At 44.2% G+C, this 16460-nt stretch overlaps 2 protein-coding genes across 2 annotated transcripts; one reads left to right on the forward strand and one right to left on the reverse strand.

Moving 5' to 3' along the window:
- The first annotated feature begins 689 nt into the window (after positions 1-689).
- On the forward strand, positions 690-4311 carry znf488 (zinc finger protein 488). The gene is made up of 4 exons (XM_085477793.1): positions 690-845; positions 1592-1811; positions 2186-2414; positions 2527-4311. Exons 1-4 carry the CDS (start codon positions 835-837, stop codon positions 3621-3623), a joined length of 1557 nt encoding a protein of 518 aa, XP_085333919.1. The 5' UTR covers positions 690-834; the 3' UTR covers positions 3624-4311.
- Positions 4312-6698: 2387 nt separating this feature from the next.
- gdf10a (growth differentiation factor 10a) lies at positions 6699-11209 on the reverse strand. Its single transcript, XM_085477792.1, has 3 exons — positions 10760-11209; positions 8071-9224; positions 6699-7929 (listed from the first exon to the last, which is right to left on the reverse strand). The coding sequence occupies exons 1-3, from the start codon at positions 11001-11003 to the stop codon at positions 7738-7740; spliced, it is 1590 nt and encodes a 529-aa protein (XP_085333918.1). The 5' UTR covers positions 11004-11209; the 3' UTR covers positions 6699-7737.
- Positions 11210-16460: the final 5251 nt, after the last annotated feature.

Here is a 16460-nt window from a genome sequence, read left to right on the forward strand (position 1 = left end):
AATCATTAAATGCTCATTAGACAGAAACATTTAGTTTATGAATAATGTATTTGCCTGGTGGCAAACCCAGACCACCCTGCATCATGTCATGTAACAGCGGCCAATTTTACAATTTCCCACTGCCCACATTAGACAGTTTCCACTAGTTTCTCGTAGCTAGACACAATGTCTCCAGAAACGTGACCAAGACCTCTCCGCTCAATCCCACATAGCGTGCATGTGCTGAAGTGCAGTCTCGAAGTATTACTCGCGTCTTTCGTTTAAAACCATGACATGACAGATTACCACAACATTATGATTTATATATGATTAATTGCATGCTGGCAAAAGAGCGGGCTGTTCCAGCGTGCTGCTTCGCCCAGTTTGTGGTTTTAGTAACACTATAAAATTAACAAATAATCTGTTGAGACCTGATATGAAACATAAGAAAATATGACTTTTGTCCATCAGCGGTGTTCAGGTCAGCTGTACAAGGCATAAATGTGCGTTATTAACCAGCAATCACTGTTCTGTCCAAACAAACACCCACGTCTTCCCTTTTCCACGGAAGGGAACTGTAAACCAGACAAAGGAAAAATTACTAATAAAATACTAATTTGAAGGCGCGTGAGTGAGCGTGTGCGCGAGCGCGCACGCGTTTGCATCAATGCGCCACGCTTCAGTGCGCTCTCTGAAGGGGATAAGTGGGAATGGGAGAGGGGAGAGACGACAGTGCGGAGGAAGATTCAGCCGGATAAGTAACTCGTCAGCAAGAAAAGGGAAGGCTTCGTCACCGAGGTCCGCTGCACCTGCTGCAACTTCCTTGGCTCCCAAACGGCTTAAACATCCTCTTCCATGTCCGGCGGGTGAGTTCGCATGGCAACACAGGCATGTGCGTTTTTACTCTTAAATGTCAACATTAAAGAAGAAGAAGAAGAAAAAAACCAAAAAAACAAATCGGGGATTTTTAGATCGGTACCACATTCTGTCATGATGCTGTGCGGTTCAGCTGTCAATATTTTAAACCATAGCCTACAAACCTAAAAGATTGCATACTTTTAATTGATCGGAGAGAGGGAAAACATTAGTCACGCAATCTAAGAGCGTTTATGCTGTTTATACATTATGGAAAACATACTGAACTTATCCTGCGCGTTGAGCAGGCAGCTGGACTCCACGGCAGATGTGGAGACAAAAGGACTAACCGAGTGAAAAACTGAGACAAAGGACGTTGGTAATCATTTTGCCTCGACACCGGCTGCTCTCACTACGCAGTGGTACCCTCGGTTTTACTAGCAAATGAAAAATAAAATACACTTGGGCAAATTTATTTTCATTACGATTTTGGAATTCTGTGTGTGCTTGGATCAGATCCAAACCGGCTAACTGCACATCGCACAAATCCAACCTTTTTTGAGTTTCATATAAAACACTTGCACTTTTTTGAGACAAGATATAAATTATAATTACTATTCCAGGCTGATTTTAACAGGAAATATAATGAGATTGCTCTACTCCCCAGGTTATCTTGCCATTCTGTTAAACAACATGAATTTTAAAACTATTTTGGAGTAATTCTTCACCTTTACTAACAATAACTATTCCATTACAGTTTAACGATGGATCATACTTTCCTGCCTCGGTCCATCTGGACCGGCGACAGTAAATTCCTCCAGCATTCTTCAGATCTCTACACCAGTGTGGTAGTTGCGCGCAGCATCCCTGCAGGCACATGCTTCGGTCCGTGCGTGCTCCAGAACACTTTCTACGACTCTATCGCTTTCATAGCGCAGAAATCCTGTGACAAGAGAGCGAAATCCTGTGTGTTCAGGGTGCGTATGACAAATTTGTGATAAACTGTCTTGCAGATATACTTTGTAACATCTTTACTGAGTTACTATATAACTCAACGGTGACATGATTCCAAAAGTAAAGGGTTTTTCAGATGTATATAGTTTTAATTGTCATACGTTACATCCAGGTTTTTGTGTTATTATGGGATTGTTTTTGACCAGCTGTATTTTGAGTGTTATTGTACTGACCAGTAAAAGAAAAAAAAAAGTGTATAAAATCACCTCAGCATTAAAAGATGCAATCTGCCACCAATTAACTATTTAAATTATTTACAAGCAGGCTCTTAGAAAGACAGAATAAAAATCCTCTAAGTCGGGACACTGTGTAAAACATCAGGGGTTGCTATCAACAGGTCGATCCTGAGGCCATGCGTAATTCTGCCCTGATGCTGTCTTGGTTGCGGCTCGTGCAAGCTGCGCGCAACGGCGAGGAGCAGAACACAGAGGCCTTTTTGAAAGGGGATCAGCTGTACGTGCGGACTACCCGGGACATCCGGCAGGAAGAAGAGCTGCTGATCTGGTACGACCACGAGCTGTCTCATCTGCTGGGCTTCACCGAAATAGCAAAAGAGTCAAACGAAGGTGAGACTGCCCTTTAATGCATGTGCACGATTAAATCAAATTTTATGTCACTCCAAAATCATTGAAATTATTAAAAACAGTCACGTCATATTGTCTTTCGTTTTTCTTTCAGAATTAAAATGTGGGCGATGTAACCAGGTCTTCAAAAACGAGCATCCCTTCCTGGCTCACTGCAGATTCTTTTGTGCTCACGTAAAGACTGACACCTGGAGCCGCGAGCTTTATGAGCACAAGCACGTGGAAATTAAGAGGCAACGCCGAGTGACAGATTTCCACAACATTGCCAGAGATTTGGAACACAAAAGAACTGGAAACAACGACGACGCGGAGACTTCCCCAAAGAAGAGAAAGTATGAGGAAACTCTTTATCCAAAATGGAGAAAAACGGTTCTATTAGAGAAGACTAATATTTCAAATGATGATAATATTACACCACCGACTAAGAGTTACGACCAGCCAGCAGGAGACAGCCCTTCAGGTGAGGGGAAACGGAAAGCTGAGACGTTGAAACTGGATCTTTTGGAACGTAAAAGTGAGGAGCTTGTTCAAGGTGATGAATCCAAGTGGACTTTTACGCACGACAGAGATCTGGACGCGCGGATGGAGACAGGAGGGGAGGGCTCTAGCATGCATTTAAGCAGCAACAGTGCATTTTCTCTGGTGATATCGAACAGCCAGGGCGAACAGAAAAGCGCATTTTGTAAACCGAGTAAAAGAAGTTCTCCTGTTGACCCCCAGGCTCACCCCAGCAGAGGTTCAACAGCCCCCTCTAGCCGCCTGGAGGAGATGACGAATGCATTTACCTCTAGGACGTCTGTGGGATACAATAATCTGATACCATCCAACATCCTGAGCAGTGACTTACAGACTGTACTCTCCCCGGTAGCATTAAACACTGCTTTCCATTACGCGCCGGAGCACTGGTCTAGAAACATAGGCGCTCAGCTGCAAACCTCATCGGCCCTCACGATCCTTCCTCCGACTTTTACCACATTCGGCGTGTCGGTGCAGAACTGGTGCGCCAAGTGCAACCTGTCCTTCCGCATGACCTCTGACCTCGTTTTTCACATGCGCTCTCACCACAAAAAGGAGTTCGCCGCAGAGTCTCAGGTGAGGAGAAGAAGGGAGGAGAAACTTACCTGTCCAATCTGCCACGAATACTTCCGAGAGCGGCACCACCTGTCAAGACACATGACATCCCATAACTGAGACAAGAGAAGGGAAAGAAACTCTTTATTTATTACCTAAATGCTTCTCATATTTAACAAGCTTCGACTGCAACCCAAGGCAAGACTTTAGTGTATATCTTTGAATGTAGGTAGCTGTATAATAACAAAACGGATACACATGCCCATCACAGCTTGTCCACTAGATGACGATAGAGGTGCGTGTAAACTGATCTCAGTGCAGTTTGTCCACTAGTTCAGTATGTTAAGTTATTTTGTGCCTTATGGAACTCAGGAGGGACAGAGAGGTTTCAAGGACAGCTCATGATTGTCACAAATATCTCAAAGCAATCCTCTTTAGACCATTTGCTTTTTCCTCGATCTAAATTGTACAGGAGGTATGGGTTGAGTGTGTATGCACATTAGTTTTAAAATCTAAAATTATATAAAGTGGAAATAAAAGCTTGTGATGTATTTTGTTCCATCATCATATGGGTTAAAATCAGAGGGTCAGTTTTTCCAGTTCCAACAGGAGGTGACTGAGACCACCATTTGCCCTGTATTGATCATTCAGTGTGTTTAAATATATATTAGACACGTTTATTGTTTAGTGTATGCACCCGTATAACATTCCTGTGGCATTTGAGATCTGTATCCAGCATTTTAGTCTGCTATTTGAACAAATGAGCTGAAAAATACCATATTAAGCAGCTCATTTAAATAGGATGCCTGCTCCAAAAAAAAAAAAAAAAAAAATCAATTATTAGTTTTATAAACTTCTGAGTTATCATTCATCTGCAGACTTGGATGTAATCCAGGTAGACTGCACCACTTTGAACTTGTGATTTTATGTTTATCCACCAATCCTGTGCCGCTTACTTTCCACTAGGGACAGGCTGTGGACAGATGGACATAAATAGTTCTCTGTTGCAGGTAAATGAGCCAAGAAGAAGGCATGAAGTTCATGGAAAAGTCAAGTGTAGACCTTGTCCTGTCAGTCTATAACAAAAGCAGGGATGTAGTTCCCCATACATTGTTTTCTGTCTTATTTGATTAAGTCAGTTTAACTTCCCGGGAAAAAGATTTCCTTCATTTTTTTTTTTACAATCAGAAGAACATCATCCACCTTTTATAACAGAGACTTAAACATGTAGATGACATGAAAACTGCTCAATATCCTCTGACAATTTTATTCCTTTGAATATGTATTGAGTTTTAAACCAGCACTTACATTTAAGGAGCCCAAATACTTGTTTCCCTACTAAAATAATGCTTGATAAAAGGTCCCAAAACGTATTTCAATCTGGTAAAAAATGGAGGTTTTAGAGTTTCTAAAGGAAAATAAGATTTCACAATAAAAAGAAACTTAGTCTATATGATTAAATGGGCAATTAAGAGTCACTCTATTGAAGCCATGTTCTAATAAACAGCACTATTGCTTCTCTGAACTCAGTAACCACGTGAGGAAAGAGCTATTTCAGCCCAGACACAGAAAATCCTCTGTCGTCTAATAATGGCTGTATTGGTCTCCTTTAATTGAACAGTCATCATATGGAAAAACAAATATTGTTCTTGGTCCCCTGCTCGCCTCGTTTCATTTAGGCTTTTAGGCATTTTGCGCTCTGAACGTGAGCCTAGACTACTGTGGTTTTCTTGGTTGGAATTGACCATTGTAAGTACTCTCCTGTGACCATGATTGCGGTTGACATGGGGTTCACTTTCTAATAGCAGACTGTAGGTCCAGACTGTAAATGGGATCAGTTAAGAAATTTGGTGGGGAGGAACAAAAAAAAAAAAAATTGAATTTGTTCATTACATTAAAGCCAGCCTATTTTAAAGCTACAACTTCTATTAATGTAAGCATGATTTATATAAGCCCTAATTACAGTCATCATCCTAATTTAAAAGGTGGTTAGGCGCTGTAAATCGTAACATGGTTTTGCAGTTACTGAACATTTCCACTTGTGTGGAGAAAACTGAAGCACGCTTTTGTACGTCAGGCATCTCTCCCTCCCCTCCTGTGTCACACGCCGACGTCTTCAAACGTGGATTTAAAGATCATCTTTTTGTGTTTCTTGTCATCTCGTCTTTTCAAATTTCAGTAAAACAGAGCTACACTTTGTATTTTCAAGTTTCATCGTACCACAGACCTCCACCTTTTTTATTGGCTAAAAGGAAATGTTCAGCTGCTTCTACAGGGTGCTCTAAAAAGAGCAGACACAAACATAAAATGCATGTGAGTAAAAATATTCACAATCTTTTATAAAAGACGCATCGCTGTCTATTGTATCTGTTGGTACAGATTTTAATGAGCCTGTCTTATTTGGGAATATCTTGTTTTACTTTAACATTAAAGGATCTTCTCCTGCTGATCACTGTCAAAAAAGCCACATGAACTTGTTCTGATTCATTGCTTTAAGACAATAGAACCTTCCCAAAATGGGTGAATACTCTTGGATGGAAAAGGGAAAAGCTTACAATGGAAAAAGCCATGCTGGAAGGAGGGATGGCACACTTATTATAGCTCCAGTTACATGCAGCACAAGGGTTCGGACTCGCGTCCCCTTTCCCCAAAATTTCTCTGCCTCTGAGACAAAATTGCTGTCCAGTCGCAGAAAACTTCAAAGCCACTTGTGGTTGAGAGCAGATGTGGAAACTGCCAACTTTTGAGACTCAAGGCAATGTAGCCACAGAGTAATGAGTTAATAATTAAATGGTTCCCTCTGTCATTTCAGTGTCAGTTTGACACACTGTTTTGGCACCACATGGGTCAGCTTCCTCCTCCGGCGAATAAAAGCGACAAGCAGTTGAACTGAAGTGGTTGAGATCATCTATCTGTGGCCATCTGTTTAAAAAGAACAAAAATAAATCTGAAGAAAAGAAAACCATTTACTTGGAAGCACTCTGCTTCTGAACATGGATAGAAGAGAGGAAGTGCAGCGGGTTTTGAATTTCAAGTGTCTGACGTCCTAATATGCGCTTGCCTGCTTCCTCCATCAACCATTAACCCGCGGCGGCCGCATCAGTCACATTATTTGAAGAACAACAGACGCATGAGCCTTTGGTGAGGTGTAATAATGGGTTCAAGGGGGCTCTCGGGGAATGTCGGCTATCTTTGAGTGGAACCTTCCTGCTTTTGTGCTCGGCTATTTTGAAACAGCGGTGCCCTTTTAGGATTGTTTTGACAGAAAAGTTCACCCTGACGAATCAAGCATTACGCACGATAATGTCCAAGAATAACAAACTGTGTGAAACAATAATGTTCCAGCAAGAGCATTTGGATTAAATTATGTCTTTATTCTAACTTATAGAATGCTACCTTTTCATAATTTAAACAATACACATGTACAATCTCATCTAATCATACATATAATCTAACCATGAGAAATTATCTTTTTTTTTAAACCAAGTTTCACATTTAAAATAGAAAAATATTTCTGGTTTCATTATAACATTCTTGAAGTGTTATGAGGGGGCGGGTGGGTGCAAATGAATTCCAGATGCTCTCCACAGTTCATTGGATACTTCCTTTTTAAGATATAAAGAGCAATAAAGTACAATATCTTGCAACGTCACATATATGTACAATGTGGCGTGATTAGTTTAAAAGTAGGAACAGCTATACAGAGTATGTAAAAATGCATACATTTTTCATCATCTCCACTGTTTGTATGTTTTCGCATAAGCTGCCTGATGACACAGTAACAGTCTCTTACTTAAAGTCTTTGCATCCAAAGAAAACGTGAACACAAACTCACTGTGAGCTGTTTGAAAAATAAGTACATTCTGCCATTAAAAACAACAAAAAAAATCCCTTAAATATTTCTGTCCATGAAACATCAATATTATTTCAAACAGAATGAAAACTACTGGGCTTTTTATGTATTTCTTTTCTGTTACACATGTGGAGCATCAACTTTACATGTGTGACTCTGTTCCTCTTGCGGGCGCAGATGCCAGACAATGTGTCTCTTCAACTCTGCTGCCCCGGGACAGAAGAGATGGAAGTAATTTCACTATAGCCTATGTTCCTCTAGGAATAATGACAGCCAAAGTGACTCTGTTTTTCAATATCAGGAAACCGCTTAACAGAGGTATGGTTGTGTCCATGTTAGTCCAGTTTTTCTGTTTCTCTTCAATCTGTTTCCAGCTCTTTTTTATCTGCAGGAGCAGGACTGGACAGTCATGTTAGGATAAACCTTGAGCACTGGGTTTCTGGATTCATCCTGGTAGAGCACAGCCAGGGGACTCATATTTTCTGGTACGCAGCAGGGCTCAGGAATCCCAGGGATAATTCCAACTGCCCGGACTATGCTCTGAATGGTGGCATGGTTAGTTGGCTTCACCACCTGGAAAAGTTTGAGTGAAGGAGAAACATGCAAATGAGAAAATAAATACGAGAGATTAGAAAGTGCACATTAAGGTTATCAGTGTAGCTCACGTGAACCAAAAGAACCTACATAACACGGCTTGGATGATTGTGCTCCTACCTTGGGCATGGGAAAGCCACATGTGCCAGCACAATAGTAAGCATCAAAGGCTTTGGGTGCTATGACCCACTCATTCCAGCCAATATCTGTGAAATCCACTCTGAGGTTCCTCCTCGAACAGCCTTTGTGCTGGGTGTTACTCCACTGCCGCCTCCTGGCTTTGCGCATTGTTTGTTCATCAAACCTCAGAACAGGTGACAGTGTATTTGTGCTTCCCTTGTGCTTCTTTCCATCTTTTCCCTCATTTCTCCTCTCATGCATTTGCCCATCACTGACAGTCAGTTTGTGGCTATCTTTGAGATTTTCCACAGTTGAATCATTGGTTTTGATGCCCTGTGATGTTCTTTCTCCATCTTTCAAAACCTGAGATTCATGCGCTTTTCTAACTTGCTCCACATCTTTTTCCTCCTCGCTCTTCCTCTTCTTTTCCTTCCTTCCTGGTTTAGTCTTGTGTTTGAGTGTCAGGTACCATGTGCTCTTCCAAAGGTCATCTTTCCTGTATGAATCAGGTCTGTAGTCAACCTCGGGCAGCTCATTGTTCTGGATGGGGTCAGAGAGCAGATTTGCTTCCCTTCTCACGCGTCCTTTCACCTCTGGTGAGGAGTTAGGTCTGTGCAGGAGCTGAGAGGAATATGAGGGCTCTCCTCCCTCGTTAAACGGGTCATATCTCTGTAGGCTTGCAGCCACACTATTGGGCTCGTCTAAGGCTTGGTCATTTGCATACAGTAACAGGTAGGGCATACTGCCAGCAGAGAGGATCTCCTCTGGTTTCGTCCTGAACTGTTGCCTTAACTCCAGTTCAATTGACACCAACAGATGACCCCTGTCCCGCGCCTCCTTAATGACCTGGGTCACATCTTTCATCTGCCACACCCCTCTCCTGTGGGGGTGGAAGGTTACATTGCCTAGAAATGACCCCATTGACCCAGATCTGACCTCTGACCCAGAGGAGAAGGAATAAAGGAGCAAGCTGATAGACAGAGAAGGGTGCACGGCTGAGGAGCGGCAGGTTGAGCTCTTGAAGCGTTTACAGAACCAGGGTTTTTGATACGAGTGTCTGTTCAGCAGGAAGTGGAATGTGGCAGAGAGGATGACCTCTGAGTCCTGGAGGGTTGTAAGGTTTAGTCGGTACATCATCCTGTGGTCAGCAGAACCTGCAAAAATAATCAATCAGCCAGTCAGTGTGAGGCAGGCAGGTGAAAAGCACTCTGCAAACTTTTGTTTTATTCCATTTCACCGTCTTAAAATCCAGAAATGCTTTTTGCAGATTTACTCAGAAACAGTTTTGCAGTTTGTTTGTTTTTTTAAATCACTCTTAAGCTTTTGAGTGCTGTTTTTTGGAGTGGATAATTTAGCCTAAATTAGTCTGACTTTCTGGATGTTTGACTTTTGGGACAGTACATATACTGTGATTAGAAAATAGAAACATCTGCCAGCACAGGCAATGGCAACAGGAACTGAACCTTATTTGAACTCAGGCATTTGAGCTTTAAGTGATAATCTAGATAAAGTTTGATTGACTCCGATGGAAACGAACATTAATGAATTCCCACATGAAAAGGAAAGGCATTTGGAAAATGGTTAACATATTACAGCGAAAGCCCGTATCTGTGGTAAAATCTAAAAGAAATGTGGGACAATTAAACACCTCTCTTTAAACTGTTGTGTTACATGACTGAGCTCAGTGTCTGGTGCACAACTTCATTGCTTGGTAGGATTTCAGAAGGTGCCCTTAAGAGGAACCAGACTCCGCGGATCTGGCTGGCAGAGGTGGAGGGGTGGAGGGGGCGGCGGGGAACAGAGAGCTACATATTCATGATGAACATTTACTTCAACAGCAGAGTTATTGTTCATTGTGTAAGAGTTCAGCGGAAGTATAGACTGACTCAAAAGATATACATTACCCTGGAATCGCCTGCATATGGAAATGCTTACCTCAGTTTCTCTTAAAGCTTCCCCTTAAGTTTAATACAGCCTGCAGTGTCTACCCAGACACCAAGACATAATCAACTGTTTTAACAGATATTACATTGTTGCAAAAAAAAAAAAAAAAAAAAACCTCCTACATCTCTGCTTGGGTTACACCAAGCTTTTGCAGTAAAAATACACTAGTGTTATGATATGTTATCTGAGAGCTATGTAGGATGTACGTGCCTGTGAATTGTGTTTATAAAAACAGCAGACAGAGAGGGACAACTGTGCTTTAATTCTCTCGACTCCAGGACGTTACTCTTGTCCTGTATTAACCGCAGAGGCCGACTGTCCCTTAGGTTTCACTGTGATATATTTTACCGGACACTGCACGCAGGGAATCACGTGCATTCTTGCGCGTCTGTCTGGGGTAATTGATCAGACTGTGCGCACAAGGGGCACAGCTGCTACCACAAACACAGCGTGCCCGCAGTGTCCCAAAATCATTTAAATACATTCTCAGACTGTTCCAAAACAATCGCACCTATTTAAAGCATCTGGACGAGACACGCAACCCCAGAGTGTTTGCACTTCTAATGGTGAGGATCAGACACTTCTCCCAACACATTTATATGTTTGTGTTGGATTAGAGTTCCAAGAATAACCCACACCTTTATTTTATTTTTTTAAATTTTTGATTCCATTATTAAATATAAATGAAAGCTTTTGGAGCTCTTCTGATTAAGGCTATAGATTGAACGCTGTTATTTTCACACACCTTGGCTAGCTCTGAAACTCCTAACGGTGTTTCCCTCTTTCAGGCGGTTTTCCTTGTTGTATTTCTCGTACAACCTGTACATGTGCTGAGAGACCACTTCCTCCCCCAGGTCATCCGAGAACTGATTCGACGAGGGCTGGAGGAAATTGCCATCTTCGGTTACTGTCCTAAACGATGCTGCGCCCAGGAAACAGTTAAACATCACCAGGAACAGGTGCGAGGAACTCGTGCCGAGAGCTGCCATTTCAGTGTTGAAATGAAGGCAAAATTAAAAAAAAAACCAAAAAGTCCAAGAGGCAAAACTATCCAAAGTCGCGCCAAAGCAATCCAGACTAGAAAAGCAGTGCGCAAATGCTGCACCTCTCCTCTCACTTTCACCAGCGCGTCTCTCTCTTCTCTGTCAGCTGTGCAGGACCTGGATGCTGAATGTTTTAGTCCGTGGCAACAGTTAGAGCTGCTACTTTTACACTTGAGTCTCTGTGAGCGCCAGAGGCTTGAGGGGGTTATACCGGAGCGGTGAGAGGCGCTGACGTATACTCATGTGAGCCAACGAGTACTCGGCAGAGCGCGGAGCCAGAAGTGGAGGTCATGATGTTCACCCCCCCCCCCCTCCTCCTCCCCCACACGCGCGCACGCACACATAGACTCTGATGGTGTTGTTGTTGATGATGTCCTTATGCTCTTTTGCATTAGTGAAACACAAACACAGATCAAGTTTCAGGAGTAAACTTGAACTCAGTTGTTTAGCAAACTCAACAAACTGTGTTTTTTCTATTTGTGGGCAAAGTAATTCCACCTCACAATTTCCAGCTCACCAAATTATTTCCAGTAACTGCTTTTGACACGCTCTCAGTCACACATAATTAGCATAGAAATACCTACAATAATAGTCTGACCAACCACCCAAGGGCTATTGTTAGGACAGTGATCCACATTTTATGCTGTGTGCTGTTTTTCTCCGTGTGCGAGAGAGAGAGAGAGAGAGTTGGTAGTGAAAGACTGTGAGATGAAACTCTTTTGAAGGACTTACTGTGATTTTATTCATGGCAAACAGAACATGGCCTCTGCTGGGGTTGGTGGATCTAAACTCAGCAAAGTCCTCTCTCTGCTGTGTATGTATTTTTTTTTTATTTTGTGTGTGTGCATGTGTGCATACAAGCTATTTCCAGTGTGTGTCTCCACTGTCTGGAGTTCTGTACCAACAATGCTTGTTTTGTGGAAGTGGTGGTCTCCAGCAGAGAGGCTGTAACTAGCTGGGCCTCTCGGGTTATTCTCCACACGCAAAAACACACACAAACACACACACACACAAAAGCGTGCACGATAACACGTAGAGAGAGCTACTTAGTACCTTTCTGGCCCCCAAGGGCCCCACAGGATACTCTTTTTCAATATGTTACATAGAAGCAATAGGTCCTAAAGTTGGACCCTTCTCATGATTTTCTTGAAATGTGTGTGTGTGTGTTCATACATATTAGTGTGATAGCAGAGGAGCATTCTGTTGGATGTGGCGTGCTTTAGACTTTTGTCATAGCACACAGATACATGAATGCTTTGTCTCTCTTCATACCATGTTGAGTTAAAAAACAAAACATGATAAATGGCTGTGGTCATTTATCTGATTGCAAGAAAACTCATTTTAAAATGTCATCTTTAAAAAATAAGAACTGTGAGAAATCCAGTGAGGATTTAAAAGAGACGTTTTATGAATGACCACTCTATAAATCAAAACTCATGGCTACGCAAACAAACTGAACAATATGCTATTGCTTCTTTGGAAGTTATATCATTAGAAAAAAGTTGCCTAACTGCAAACTGTCTTTCCCTGTTATTAACAAGCCATTAAACACTTCTTTCATTATGACAAAATGGGAGTGTCTTGTTGCTATAATTTAAACCACCACATGGTTATAAACAAAGAGATCTTTTGCATTTAAGACAAAATGAGTGGCTTGAGACAAAATACAGTTATTCCTACTGAAACACGTTAACATCTTGAAAATAACACAGAGAGAGACGGAAAGTGATATGTGGAAAAAGGGCGTTAGGTTCAAAATAAATGATCCCGTGGAGAAAAAAACCCCAGCCCAATCTAAGTTTACGTGTGAGGAAGACAACATGAAATGGCTGTGAACTCTAACGCTGAATATGTAGGGCAGTGTGAGATTAATGTTGGGCATTACATTAATGCTGCTCTCTCCATCATGACTATGAGGACAACAGCCTTGCTATGTGAGAAAACCCCCACAGAGAAACCGCCATAATCTAAAACTAACTGTTCAACCCCACATATGCGAGTAGTCAGACTCACACTGAGATCAGAATTCACACATTTTGATTTTAATAAATATAACCAACTTACATGCATAACAGCCTTTATCAGGATAAGTGTGCTGCAGTGATATGCAGTGAAGTGACCTTAAAACCAGAAGTAGCGTTAAAAACACAAGTAAAACTGCAGAAACCAACACACAGCATGCATCACTGCACTGTCATGGCAGAGTGAAGACATCCCTGCATCTCCTATTATTGATCATTTAATTGTATTTTATCAGAGGGATTCCAAACTCCAGAGCCTTCAGGAACTCGGGGCGGACCTCATCAACACCAGGGGCTCTGCCACCAAGGAGTTGTTTAACTGCCTCAGTGACCTCGCCCCCGGAAATTGGCGGGTCATTCCCCTCATCCCCAGACTCTGCTTCCTCCTCGGAAGACGTGTCAGTGGGATTAAGGAGGTCCTCGAAGTATTCCTTCCACCGCCTGACAATTTTCTCAGTCGACGTCAGCAGCGCTCCGCCAGCACTATACACAGTGCAGGTAGAGCACCGCTTTCCCCTCCTGAGACGTCTGACGGTTTGCCAGAATCTCTTCGAAGCAGCCCGAAAGTCTTTTTCCATGGCCTCTCCGAACTCCTCCCACACCCGAGTTTTTGCTTCAGCCACTGCCCGAGCCGCATTCCGCTTGGCCTGTCGATACCTGTCGGCTGCCTCCGGAGTCCCACAGGCTAACCAAGCCCGATAGGACTCCTTCTTCAGCCTGGTGGCTCCCTTCACCTCTGGTGTCCACCATTTGGTTCGGGGATTACCACCACGGCAGGCACCAACCACCTTGCGGCCGCAGCTCAATGCAGCAGCTTCGGCAATGGAGACGCTGAACATGGTCCATTCGGACTCAATGTCCCCAGTCTCCCTCGGAATGCTGTTGAAGCTCTGCCGGAGGTGTGCGTTGAAGATCTCGCAGACTGGGGCCTCTGCTAGACGTTCCCAGCACACCCTCACTACGCGTTTAGGTGCACCAGGTCTGTCCAGCGTCTTCCCCCGCCACCTGATCCAACTCACCACCAGGTGGTGATCAGTTGACAGCTCAGCCCCTCTCTTTACCCGAGTGTCCAGAACATATGGTCGCAGGTCTGCTGATACGATTACAAAATCAATCATCGACCTACGGCCTAGAGCATCCTGGTGCCACGTGCACTTATGGACACTCTTATGTTCGAACAGGGTGTTCGTTATGGCCAAACTGTGATTAGCACAGAAGTCCAATAACAGAGCACCGCTCGGGTTCAGATCAGGGAGGCCGTTCCTCCCAATCACGCCCCTCCAGGTCTCGCTGTCGTTACCCACGTGAGCATTGAAGTCTGCAATGTTGCGTGGAGATCAGGGGCAGTACCTGTGGACTGGCAGACCGGGGTGGTGGTCCCCATCTTCAAGAAAGGGGACCGGAGGGTGTGTTCCAACTACAGGGGGATCACACTCCTCAGCCTCCCTGGGAAAGTCTATGCCAGGGTGCTGGAAAGGAGAGTTCGTCCGTTAGTCGAACCTCGGATACAGGAGGAACAATGCGGTTTTCGTCCTGGTCGCGGAACACTGGACCAGCTCTTTATCCTCTCCAGGATACTTGAGGGTGCATGGGAGTTTGCCCAACCAGTCTACATGTGTTTTGTGGACTTGGAGAAGGCATTCGACCGTGTCCCTCGGGGTGTCCTGTGGGAGGTGTTGCGGGAATATGGGGTGTCTGGCCCATTGCTACGGGCCATTCGATCCCTATACAACCGTTGCAAGAGCTTGGTTCGCATTGCCGGCAATAAGTCGGACTCGTTCCCGGTGGGTGATGGGCTCCGCCAGGGCTGCCCTTTGTCTCCGGTTCTGTTCATAATTTTTATGGACAGGATTTCTAGGCGCAGCCAAGTACCGGAGGGCTTTCGCTTTGGTGGCCTCAGAATCTCATCTCTGATTTTTGCAGATGATGTGGTTCTGTTGGCTTCATCGTGTGAGGGCCTCCAGCTCGCACTGGAGCGGTTCGCAGCCGAGTGTGAAGCAGCGGGAATGAGGATCAGCACCTCCAAATCTGAGGCCATGGTTCTCAGCCGAAAAAGGGTGGAGTGCCCACTCCGGGTCGGGGATGAGTTCCTGCCCCAAGTGGAGGAGTTCAAGTATCTCGGGGTCTTGTTCGCGAGTGATGGGAGAAGGGAGCCGGAGATTGACAGACGGATTGGGGCTGCAGCTGCAGTAATGCGGACGCTGCACCGGTCCGTCGTGGTGAAGAGGGAGCTGAGTGTAAAAGCGAAGCTCTCAATTTACCGGTCGATCTATGTCCCTACCCTCACCTATGGCCACGAGCTGTGGGTAGTGACCGAAAGAACGAGATCGCGGATACAAGCGGCAGAAATGAGCTTCCTCCGAAGGGTGGCTGGCCTCTCCCTTAGAGATAGGGTGAGAAGTTCGGCCATCCGGGAGGGGCTCAGAGTAGAGCAGCTGCTGCTCCACATCGAAAGGAGCCAGCTGAGGTGGTTCGGGCATCTGACAAGGATGCCCCCTGGGCGCCTCCTGGGTGAGGTGTTCCAGGAATGTCCCACCGGGAGGAGGCCCCGGGGCAGACCCAGGACACGCTGGAGAGATTATATCTCTCGGCTGGCCTGGGAACGCCTTGGTATTCCCCCGGATAAGCTGGAGGAGGTGGCTGGGGAGAGGGAGGTCTGGGCCTCTTTGCTTAGGCTGCTGCCCCCGCGACCCGGCCCCGGACAAAGCGGATGAAAATGGATGGATGGATGGATTCCAAACTCCAAAACATGCAAACATTATTAGAAATTGCCAAATACTTTATGTATAATCTGGATTTTTGTCAAAACTTTTGTAAAAAAATTCGTAGATGCACTGATTCAAAGCTACTAGACTAGACTAGTTTTATAATCCAGGTCTGGAGCGAAAGTTGTTACTGTCTACTGATCTCTGCAGCAGCACTGAACTGTGAAGCCCCACTCAGGCTGTGTTACAGGGCCACGGTGTGTTATAGTTTGTTCAACATGGAGGTCCACTCGTAGGGCCGTCCAAACCAAACAGAACTTGTGCTCTACTCTCTGTGGGGGAATGGAAGAGTGTGAGGAATTAACATGCTTGTGTGTGTCTGAGTCTGTGTGTGGTGCATGGACTGATGGTGTATCTGGAAGTGCTCCTAGTTTAGCACCTTTGCATGTTGGGTGAGAGTTTCTGGTTCCAGAGAATAACACTGGGGGTCTAATGGATGTTTGTGCATCAGCATGGGGAATTTGTTAGGGATCAACTATATGCTAGTCATCCTCTAGTACTGATGTTTTGGTTTCTCAAAAAAACCCACAAAGTGATGTTTATATATTTTTGATGGGCGGGTTAAATGTCATGTCTTACACTAAAATTAATAAAGAATGGTTAGTTTATGGCTAATA

Source organism: Copadichromis virginalis, linkage group LG13, assembly GCF_057382275.1.
Source record: "Copadichromis virginalis isolate Kocher_CV1m ecotype Utaka linkage group LG13, C_Virginalis_male_GT1.1, whole genome shotgun sequence".
Taxonomy (NCBI): domain Eukaryota; kingdom Metazoa; phylum Chordata; class Actinopteri; order Cichliformes; family Cichlidae; genus Copadichromis; species Copadichromis virginalis.